Here is a 12,272-nt window from a genome sequence, read left to right as displayed (position 1 = left end):
TCTAATCCTGGTTATTTACTGTTGCAGATTATTGCACATGCACAAAATGATGTTACCAATAAATCAATCAATCAATCTGTCAAATTTTATTTATATAGCGCCACATCATAAAAAAAAGTTAGCTCATAATACTTTACACTTAGGGCTGGTCTAAACCAGACTCTTAAGCCACCACAGACACCAACAAAATCTTACAGAAGCAAACACTTGGTGACAGTGTTGAGGAAAAACTTCCTTTTAACAGGCAGAAACCTGGAGCTGACCCAGATTCTTGGAGAATGGTCATCTCCCTCGAGCAGTTGAGGTTAAAGACACAGGTTTAAAGGAAGAGAAAGAGAGAGAGACTGGGGGAAGATAGGGGGAGACACATGGATGCACACCAAACTTAATTATAATTGTTAAAAACTAGAATTGCTGTTACTAGTATAACTACCAATAACTAGTACAAATACTCAGAACTGTTAATACTACTACTCCAAGTACAAGTACTAACAAGTACTGCAGCTATCAATACCAATAATAGAAAACAGAAACCTCTACCATCCATGTAACTGTATGGTGAACACTATCACAGTTATATGGATAAATATATAATGATGATGAAAGCAGGAGCGAAGCAGGACCACAGCAGCAAGCCCAGATGTTACACAAATACAAGCATGGTGGCAGTGATGAAAGCATCTCAAACACACACAGCAACACCTTTGTGCCAGTAATGGAAAAAATACTTATCTGATAACATGGAAAAAGTATTAGAAAACTGACTGTTTCAGGTCTGTAGGAGTCAGATCACAGTGGAAAACACCACCCAAACATTACAGTGTAGATTAGCATTACAACTAAATGAACACTGAAGTCTCTTGAGCACCCTCTGCCATCAGTCACAGCTGCAGATCCTCCCTGTCCTCTGTGGTGACAGTGACACAATAACAGCAGGAGACATGTTTTCCTGCTGATCCTCCATTTCTGGTGGTAGATGAATCCAGAATGTAGTCTTGGTATAAAATAGTGCAAAGTCTGTATGACATGTCAATGCCATATCCAGAATATGATCAAAAACTGGATTCTATTACACACGGAAACACAGTCAGCGAGAAGAACAGAGTGAACTAGAGGTGCCAGAGATGGATCCTGGTTTTCTACCATACTGTTAACACAAATTGGCTAAACAAGACTGGGTGGATGGAGGTGAATATGTCAGCTGTTAGTGTGTGTTGACATGTCATAAGCCCTTAAATATAATGTTTGACTAAAATCAGCCTGCAGAAGCACGAGTCAAGGGAATTGAATCTGTCTCTCTTGCAAGAATTCAGTGATATAACGACTTCACCACAGATCTGCTCTCATTTGGCCCCACATTACCTCTGGAGCTGAAAAGCCAAGTGCTGCCCGGCCTTATTAAACTCAGTTTAACTCCAGTCCCCGTTCAAAACCCAGGGGTGGAGGAGACTAAATGGAGGTATAGCAGGTTGAACTGGACCAAAGTTTATCATCAGTGATGTTTGGAGAAGGCTAATGTCTGCTTTATGTTCATTCTGGAGTCATGAAAGTGTCTGTATCGAACTCAAGGCTACCTGGCAAGAAAGTGAAAAGAATCCAGCCACGAAAACAGCTTGGTTTTTTTTTTTTTTAATTCACTTTTTATTGACATTCTGTATCAATGTTGACAAAGATATTCTTTTAAATGTCATCAACATTATATTAATCTGAATGTCCCATTTTTTAACAATGAAACAAACAAAAAGAACATAAACAAGTAGGGAGTGAATTGCAGTTATTGTGTTTACTATATCTAATCTTCTAAACAAAAATAAAAGTATCAAAGTCCGGTCTGCGTGGCATGATGTATTCCATCCATTTCTTCCACCGCGTAACAAACAAGTCCTTCTTATAGTTCACCTCTGCAGTAAGTCTCTCCATCTTATATATGTCCACTGTAATGTCCATCCACATACTCAACGTTGGGCTTTCCGATGAAAGCCATTTTCTTGTGATGGCTTTTTTGGCTGCTATTAGCAGGAATTAAATTCAACTTTCAACTTTATTTGTATTAAAGTAAATAAATATTTGTCTCTCTTTGGCCATCCTTCTGGTATAAGTCCAAAAAATAAAGATTTACATTCAAAGGATAAGTGGCTCCCGATAATTTCTTGTGTTTCCTTATGTATTTCCTTCCAGTAATTTTCGATAACAGAACAATTCCAGAAGAGATGACAATGATTTGCATTTGTATTACTACATTTTCTCCAGCAAACTGGGGAGTTATCTCTATAGTGGGACTTTTGATATGGTGTAATGAAATATCTAATCAAGCTTTTCCAGCCAAACTCTTTCCAGCTCTGTGAACTACTACACTTCCATTGATATTCCCAGACTCTTATCCACTCTTCTTCTGTCAGATCCAATCCTCTCTCTATTTCCCATTTTGTTTTTATATATAAAGTGGAATGTGTTTTCATGTTAACAAGCCCTTTATATAGATCTGAGATTATACCTCTATTTTTGTGTGAATCATAAGCCCTTATGAATACATTCAATAACTGATTACTTTTTTCTGCTAAATTTTTTATTTTTTCATTAACAAAGTGTCTCAGCTGTAAGTAACGATAGAAATCTTGTGTCTCTAGAGCATATTTCTCTTTAATTCTTTCAAAACTAAATAGTGTATTATCCTTTATAATCTTACATATAGCTGTTATGCCTTTATTAAAAAAACAGCTTGGTTTTATTACACTCTGCTCTAAACAGACTTTCTGTATCTGTTATGTCACCTACGTGAGTAGGTGACATAATATTATTATTATTATTATTATTATTATTATTATTATTATTATTATTATTATTATTATTATTATCATTATTATTATTATTATTATTATTATTATTATTATTATTATTATTATTATTAATGTCATTTTAAGTAACTTTGGTAACACTTGAACAAATTTCTTCTCTTTATTTTTACATTGTATTTGATTCCCATTGTCTTATGCTGCTGTAAATTTGAATTTCCCCCTTGGGGGATCAATACCCTTATCTTATCTTATCTTATCTTATCTTATCTTATCTTATCTTATCTTATCTTATCTTAACAAAAGTTTTAAGAGTCACATACATTAATTTATTCAGCAGCTCATGACCAGCAAGTAGATGTATTCACACAGAAATGAACAAAATACTGGTAAAACTAACTTTAATAAATGTTTTCATGAACTAAAGGACACTCGACAATTTTTATATTCTAATCTTTACAGTTATTTTCTATTTCAGAGACACGTTTGCTAAAATTTACATTTTAAAGGGGCTATATGGAGTATTTCTACTTTTAAATATTAAAAAAAAAATAAAATAAAAGTATCATTAGAGTGTTTAGAATTAAGTGGCCTGAGGTTAAGTTGATGATATAGGATTGTAGAGATAAGAACTGGAAATATTTACACCAACGGATCGAGGGATTTATGTGACCACTAGAGGAAGTAGTCCATCACTCAGTTCTGACCATGTTTGGAAGATTCCAAACAGATCTTTCTTGCAGCTATTGACAACACAAACTGAACAGAAAACAGAGGCGATTTGTGGTTTTATTGTGACTGTTTGCTGTCTAAGAACCGAGCTAAGCAAACAGAACTATACTGTAAGCTATCAGCTGACACAGCACATGAAGATTATAAGACAGCGTTATTTTGACCGTTAAAACACGCAGCCCTGGGTTTTAGTTTGAAGACAAAGGATACACTTTATTCAGTGACTGATACAGTCTGAGGATACATAACATTGATTTATTGGTGGTTTTCGTAGTCCTAAGTGTGTTCTGGTCCGCAACTTCCACCTGATGTTGAGAGGTTGGAATATCAACACTACATAGAACCCCTTTAAACAGCTCTCCTTTTCCAAGTCATTTTTTGTGTTGTGGCCCTCTAAAGACCAGCCGCCACTGGTTAATGATAAAATAGGACCAATGGCCCTGTATCTCTCTAACAAGTTGAATTTGCGAGGTTGTCTGGTTCTGCCACTATGTTTGAGTCCTGTGGTCTTGATTTCTTGGAGATCAATCAATCAATCAATAGATCAATCAATCAATCAAGTTTTATTTATCTTGCATCACATCATAACAAAAGTTATCTCCCTATAACTCCTCATGTCTATAAAGAGATCACTGAAGGATAACTCAACTAATTAAATGAAAGTCTATATGACTTCCTATCAGTGCTCATTAGTAACTAAATTGATATCTCTAACCATTTCCATGTTATAAGCCATCAAAATATGGCCCATTATAAATAGAGGCAATTGACATTGTCCCAAGGAAGCTACATACAAAATTTGAAATGAATCCGACCAGTAGTTTTGTCAGAGAAGATGTTTGAAGAAATTGCTAACAAAGATGACAAAGAGGACGATGACAGCCAGTGAGCTAAAAAAGTGAAGTTATTTTGTGTCCAGAGTATAGACAAGCATGAAATGCCTCTGATATACAGGTTGACTGTTTGATTTAGAAATATACATATGGAAAAAATATGTGCTGATTATTGTTCATCTAATTCTATCTTAGTGTTTGTTTGACATAAACATGTTTACTGTGTTCAGAATTTATTCAGAATAACAATGACTATAGTTACATTCAGTAATAATAGCATTTTTTTAGTTTTGGTATGTAAAATGTAACAGAGGTTATTTGTTACAGGATACATTTAGTTTTTGTCAGGGCTATTTCAAGGGCTATTCAAAACTATTCAAATAGTATATAAAGCTAAAAACAATTTACTACCGGGCAATATTCAAGAAATGTTTTGTGAAAGAGAGGGAGGCTATGACTTACAGGGAAGATTAAATTTGAAGATTCATAAAGTACGCACCACATTAAAAAGTTTCTGTATCTCCATTTGTGGAGTAAAACTATGGAACAAATTGTGTGTGGAGATAAAACAAATATCGAATATAATTCAGTTTAAAAAAAGATATAAAGAATTGATTCTTGAGAGGTACAGTATTTAATAATGACAATGATGCCTGTTTGTTTTGTTTGTGTATGATAGTGTACTGTTAAAATCTGCTGTAATTATTGAAGAAAATGTTCAATCTGTTGAGTCTGTTTGTATGACCTGAATGACAGGAATATAATGTTGTGGATAATTCAGTTACTGTACTATGGATTATTGTGGTACAATGCTAAAATTAGGACAATAGTACAGGTTAATTGCTGTATAAAGTTTATGTTTATGTTTACGCATTTGGCAGACACTTTTTTCCAAAGCGACTTACAGGGGAAAACCAATTAAATCACTCAATCAATCAAATTTTATTTATATAGCGCCAGATCACAAAAAGTTATCTCATGACACTTTATATATAGAGTTGGTCAAAAACCAGACTCTAAGCCAATTTACAGAAACCCAACAGAATCCTCCAGGAGCAAACACTTGTGACTGGTGACAGTGGCGAGGAAAAACTTCCCTTTAACAGCAGAAACCTCGAGCAGACCCAGACTCCTGGAGGATGGCCATCTGCCTTGACCAGTTGGAGTTAAAGAGAGAGGGTAAAGAAAGAGAAAAAGAGAGAGATAGAGATAGAGACTGGGGGAGAGGGGCAGAAGGGGGGAGTAGGGGGAGACACATGGAGGCAGTTGAGGATAAGTGAGTGGTGATGACGAGGGCAGGGAAGAGGCAGGACCACCGCAGCAGGTCCAGAGATAATCCTGGAAGAATCTGTGGTTATCCTGGGAAAAACCTTATTAGAATATTTAACATGGAATGTTTGAAAGTGCTAGGACAGGAGGTGCTCTCGGAAGAGCTGGGTCTTCAGGAGCTTCTTGAAGACAGGCAGGGATGCCTCTGTTCTTGTAGCACTCGGTAGAGCATTCCACCAACGTGGAACGACCCATGAAAAGAGCCTGGATTGTCTTGTACAAGGTCTAGGGACCACCAGACAACGTTCCCCAGATGAGCGGAGTGGTCGTGGGGCAACATAAGCTTTTATCAGTGCACCTAGGTAGGTAGGAGCAGACCCACTGAGAATTTTGTAGGCTAGGATTAAAGATTTGAATTTGATGCGGGCAGCTATGGGTAGCCAGTGTAACTCAATGAGTAAGGGGGTGACATGTGCCCTTTAAAGTTAATTTAAAAGGTGTAAAAGGACTGAGGGGTAGGATTAAATAAGTTTATACTTCTTCCTACTCCTTTTCGACCATGCAAAACTCTGACTTGTATGTGCTTGAAGATGGATTCTGTCCATTTAAATGTTATTTTGTTTATGTCTTAATTTGCTTTGTTTTGTTTTATTTTCTTTGCATGTTCGAAATAAAAATTAAAAATAAAAATAAAATAAAAAATATTTCTAATTAATATATCACAGGTTTGTGGAAGTTCTTGTCTGTCTGATGAGGAGAACAAATTACCTTGGTTTATGTGTGATGAGAGGGCTTTATGATTCAAGGATTAAATTCAAATGCCATGACATCCTGTATTAATTTCCCATTTCTATTATTTTCTAAATAATTGGTGAGACATGGATTCCCATCTGACATTTGGATTAGCAGTTACCACTGAGTCTTCCTGCTGTGAAATGCTGAACACTAACAGATATGCCACAGCTTTCTTTGGCTCAGAGACATGTGGCAACAAACAGATAAATGACTTCACATAAATTTAACACTTTATTAATACATTTATTTATATAATTTAACAAAAAAACAAACAAGCTATCAACAAGTAATATCTGATTTCAGAAGAATTCATGGTTCTGAGGAATGTAAAAAATGACACTTAAATAAATTTACATAAATTTACTTTTACCAAGACTAGTTTAACCAAAGTAAACTGGACCCAAACTAAAGCACATTGTAAGCATATAGATTTCTGTCACAGTAACACTGGCATAAGCAGCATTCATATAAACATGGATATAGAGATATCCACTTTGATATACAATAGTAAATAATTGCCTCATAGCATCACAATGTACATAGCTACATAAACACGGAGTAATGAGACTTGGAACAAAGTCGCAGCTTTGATAGCAACAAAACGATCAGGAATGTGGTGCAGTGTGACCTGTTCTTGCAGCACATAAACATTAATTTGGTGGAAAAAATGTGTCACAGAAGCATAATTAGTAGCTTTTCTCTAACGCTCTGCACATCCTCTGCCTGCAGCTGTGTGTGGTCACATAAATAGTGTTACACTGTGGATAACAATTGTTCTGACATTTCAGATGAGTCAACATTTAGGCAGTGATCATGATATTTTCCACCAAATGGTATAGCTTTTTTACCGCATTATAGACTAGCTTTCAACACAGGAAAAAAAAAACAACAGTTTGCAGCAGATTTAGCACATACACAAGGATTCACTAAGGTCTCTGATGATTTTCATCTACACACACTGGGGTATTTTCTAAAATGTCTGCTTTTACTCTGATTGTGATTTGTAAATGAAATAACAAATTTGGATATTGATGCTTATAACAAAATCAAAAACAGACAAAACAAAGATGAAAAGCTTATAGACACTGTTAGAGATCAAAAGGAATATTTCCCAATACAAAACTGACAGACCACAGGTATTACATAATACTGTGAAAAGACACACAGGCACCTGAGAAGCGTGCTGTAATAAGTCCGTATTTCAGCTCATTTTGTGGAAAACTGTTTTGCCAGAGAAAAATGATATCAGTGGAAGTTGCCAAAGCATCACCTGTGATGGTCTGGGGCTGCATTGTTTGAAGGGAAGCATTGGTTGGTGCATATGTATGAATTTCAGAGATAAAATGATGCATCAGGTCGACATCTTTTCCTTGGTGTCCATGTTTACTTCAGCAGGACAATCCCAGGCCTTATTATGAACCACTTCCAACAGGTTTCACAATCACAGAGCGCTGGTACTGGACTGTCCTGTATCCAGTCTCTGCCTCCTACTGAAAATATATGGATATCACAAAGAGGAGGATCTGCTCCTATTGACCATGTGACCATTCACGTTCCTTTGGTTACATTCCAGAGGTTTTCAATAGTATTCAGAGCTAGAGATTCAAAGCAGTCGCTTCAATTTATGTGTACTTGCTTTTCACAGAATGATAATGAACAACACAGTAAACTCTGTCATAAAATGTTAACAGCATCTGTTTTACAGCAGAAAGCACAACAACATCAAGCATCTGACGACTGTTTAATATATTTAGAAAGGTTATTTTATCCAAAAAAAACCTTTAGTTGCATTAAAGTAACCATCATATCTACAAATGTTACAACGTCACATCATGAAACTGGATGCTTTTTTTACACAGTGAGTTTGGGGCTTGAACTGCTCTTATCTTCTAGAAATGTGTGGATTATAGAATAGACCTGCTTCAGATCCAGGCGCCCTATGGGAGCCAGCGACACACTGTGTTTGGAGCAGGGTTGTGTCACAGAAAGGAACTGCTGATCACATTTTTTGCTTCATTAAAGTCACTTACAGCAGTTGCACTACCAACCCTCCACATCTGAAGAGCTTCAGAGTCAATAAGCTGTCTGGAGAATTCACTCTTTTATTTCTTGTCATTGTTTAGTATGCTGAATTTTAACATTAAGTGGAGTCTAAAACAATTATGTTTTATGTCTAAACGTTTAGGCCTTGGAGATAAAAATTCTCACTATTTTGGGTTTTTTTTCTAAGCCTAATCAATTACCTATTAATCACTGGATTGAGTTTAGATGAATTTATAATTTAACATAGGCCTACTAATAAATAAATCAAACACAGAAATTATGCTGGTTTTTACCCTCCAGCAAAGACTGACTCAGTGCAATGATTTGATCCTGCATAAAAAATTTACAGTCAGAGTAAATACAGCCCAGAAAAAAAAAGACTTCCTAATAATGATTATTTGAATTCCATTGACCTTCAAAGTCGTTGTATTCATTGCAGATAGATACAAAAGTTTAGGTGTTTTACTCCATTTATTGAAAGTAGCTTTTGCTTATCACTGGCTGTAATATTACATGCAATGTTTATCTTGCAAATATTCTAACTTTTTCATAGTTTCAAATGTTTTTTCCAAGAAATTCTGTGACATGAAATAGGTAGGAGTTGCTATAGTGTGACCGCAGGGTGTTTGTTGAGACAGAGCCTAGCATATGGTCATTTGTTGACACTTCTGGACAGTATTTATCCAACTCAATGCACAGCCACAGTGACAGGCAACATGTTTTGGAGAAGTTCCCTGGAGGACTGCGACTGAGACGGATGCAAACTGTCTGGTGCCATCCTCAGGGACATGCTGCCATCAGCCAGAGCGGGGGCAATTCTGAACCCCCTGCGGGACGGCCGGATGGCTAAAATGAAGTGCCTCTTAAATGTTTCACTTAACACAATGTAGATGAAAGGGTTAATACAGCTGTTGGCATAGCCCAAGCTGATGGCGATGTTGTAGGCGTACAGGAAAGCAAAGGTAGGCCGGTGCACTCCCAGGTGGGCCAGCTGCAAGATGTAGTATGGAGCCCAGCAGATGAAGAATGCCAGACATATGGCCACGGCCATACGAGTCACCTTTCGTGTACGCACCCTCAGGCTGCGCTGAGGCAATGGGGCGACTGTAACTGACATGCTTTGGAGAATCTTGAAATACACACCACAGATAACCACCAAAGGCAGAGCGAAGGCCAAGAAGAACTGGTAAAGGGTAAACCAGTACATGTCTGTTTCTGGGTCGGGCAGCAGCAGAGCACAGCCAACTGAGCCATCCTTGAGACGCATGAGTCCTGTGTACATCCACACCGGAGTGATGGAAACCAAAGAAAACACCCACACAAGTGCAACTGCAGCACCGGCCATGAAGGGAGTCCGGACATGTTTGAAGCGGATGGGGTGCACCGTTGCAAGGTATCGGTCCAGAGTCATCACAGTCAGGATGTATGTGCTCACTGTCTGGCTGTTAGAGTCCAGTGCTGTAATGACCGTGCACATTGTGGCACCAAAGCACCAGGAGCCATTTCCTACGAGTTGGTGAATGAGAAAAGGCATGCCAAGAAGAAACAAGAGGTCTGCGATGGACAAACTGAAGATGAATATGTCTGGCACTGTTTGCTGAGAGCAGAACTTGGTCTTCTTAACAATGGTGTAGATGACAATACAGTTCCCTAAGATCCCCAAGAAACAGATGACACCGTAGATGCTGGGCATGAACATGTTGTATTGCTCATGTCCTGACAGGAAGAATATAAAAACGACACTCTTTGTAAAACACAGCACATACTACTATTCATGATTTATTCCCATAAACATGTTTTTGTTTCAGTGTATGTTTAAACAAGTAGATTAAAAATTACATGTCATCCATTCATGTTGTAGCTGTTATCTTTATGATGCTTTGACAATTATAGCACAGCAGCGTCATGCTCTCTGAAAATTAAACCTTATCCTATTATTTTGTTATACTATTAAATCTTATTCAATACAAGTGTCATAATCTTAGGAGAGAAAACAATAAACTTACCGTCTTCAAGAATCTCTGGTAAAGAGAAGGAAGACGAATTGTTAACAAAGTCCATTCTTTTGTAGAGCTGGTAAGCGTATTAATTAAACGAGGGCAAAACTATTTTCAAACGGGGGATATGCAAAACAAGAAGACCAGAGCAGCATTTTAAAAATAAGTAAGAACGAATTAGAAATAAATTACTGATGGAGTGTAAGAGCCGCATGTAGCTCACACCAACCCGGACGGTCAGTTACGAACACACGCGCTCAACTGTCAACTAAGACTAACAGCGCACGAGACGGAACCTCACATGAAAAACGGCGCTGACGTAAAAACGTCCAGACACGTGTGCAGAGAATAAATAATAATACGGCTAATACATTTAATAATTACCATTTATTAAAGTATTAGATTTGTTTTTAAGCCTACGATTTTTAAAAAATAAGGTTAATTTTTATTTAATTATATTAGTGTTCATATTTTTCAGTTAGTAGTTAGATTTAGCTACAATAATAAGTTAATAACCACCTTTTCAGTCTCGGACGCTTATTGGAAAAATGCTTTACAAAAGATTAATTTGCATGTGAAATCTTTTATTATAGTGCCTCAATCTAAGAGGGTGATGATATTTGATCTTCAGAATGAGCTTTATTGGCGAAGTTTGTGCACACAAACAAGGAATTTGACTCCGGTTTGTCCTTAGTGTTCACGTACTATAGAATAAATATTTGTATACAAAATATACAATAAAAGGACCCCACAAAATTGTACAACTAATGTAAAGACCAAATAGTGTACAGACAGTAGTGCAAATGCAGAATGTAGACATCTTACACTATTCAGTTTTTTATTGTGACTTCCCTGTAATGTTCACATTTTTATATTGTACATTTTTCGCTTCTATATCAAACATTTTACTCTGCTGTTACAATTCTCATTGTTTTCGCAGGGTTCAATCCTTCCACTAGATGGCAGCATTGTATGTGCATTTAAATGCGTCATAGACAGAATCAAAAGCAGATGCCAAAAAAGTGTAAACAAAGATCGCAGAAGTGTGGTTAAATGATGGGGGCTTGGGAGGGGTTATAGGTGAAAATAATCCAAATCACTCAGAAGAGCTACTTTTAAACACTAATCCGCTTCATTTTCCTTTGTTTGTCTACCTTTAACTGTACTCAAACCCATGTATGTCAAACAGGACAGTCCAGTCACATCGCCTGTGTTCCATGTTGATATAAACATCTATAACCAAAGCTCTTGCACAGTGTGGGGTAAGATAACAGTACTACAGGAGCAGAGCAGGTGTTGGTGGTAGCCTGTTTATGATAACCGTGGGATCTAAATGAGGCAGTTGTGGGTGACAGTGGTGCTGAGGGTATGGCAGACACGCAGCTCAAACTGACAGGGAGGAGCTCCACTCACAACAGCAGGCAGACCCTCCCAACGCTGTGGAAGGAAGCGGAAATAAACGTCGCAAACCTTATGCTAGTAGCTAGATTTAGGCTTCTAGGACGGGGTGTAGCGACATCAGACACACATCGTTTGCTGCTTTTCAAGAGGAAACAGTGAGTGGATAATTACGCGATAGGATTTTGTTTGTTACGGTGGCAGCACAGAAACGGAATATATCGAGTGGTGAGTTTTCCCAACGCTTTCCCTTTACGTAAAAGTTGTGTACTCTTTTCACGACGCAGGCTAGTCCAGTTCAGTAACGGTAGCTGGGCTAACTGTCCAACTGCGCTAGCAACAACAGCTTGCGCTATGAAAAAAGGTGTTTTCTTCCTTTTCATATTAGACAACGTGAAGCCAGCTAGTAGGCC

General features: G+C 37.4%; 2 protein-coding genes across 2 annotated transcripts in view; one reads left to right on the top strand and one right to left on the bottom strand.

The window, feature by feature from the left end:
* Positions 1–8,879: 8,879 nt before the first annotated feature.
* Positions 8,880–10,577, bottom strand: mchr1b (melanin-concentrating hormone receptor 1b). The gene is made up of 2 exons (XM_030141386.1): positions 10,471–10,577; positions 8,880–10,180 (listed from the first exon to the last, which is right to left on the bottom strand). Exons 1-2 carry the CDS (start codon positions 10,523–10,525, stop codon positions 9,153–9,155), a joined length of 1,083 nt encoding a protein of 360 aa, XP_029997246.1. The 5' UTR covers positions 10,526–10,577; the 3' UTR covers positions 8,880–9,152.
* A 1,317-nt stretch (positions 10,578–11,894) lies between these two features.
* Positions 11,895–12,272, top strand: part of grb2b (growth factor receptor-bound protein 2b) — a 40,378-nt gene continuing 40,000 nt past the window's right edge. The window contains exon 1 of the mRNA XM_030141387.1: positions 11,895–12,087. The gene's annotated coding sequence lies outside the window, so the exon portion shown is untranslated. The remainder of the gene's footprint in view (positions 12,088–12,272) is intronic.

This window comes from Sphaeramia orbicularis, chromosome 8 (genome assembly GCF_902148855.1).
Source record: "Sphaeramia orbicularis chromosome 8, fSphaOr1.1, whole genome shotgun sequence".
NCBI classification, from domain to species: Eukaryota; Metazoa; Chordata; class Actinopteri; order Kurtiformes; family Apogonidae; genus Sphaeramia; species Sphaeramia orbicularis.
Note: the sequence above shows the minus strand (reverse complement) of the source record. Positions and strands in the feature narration are given on the sequence as shown.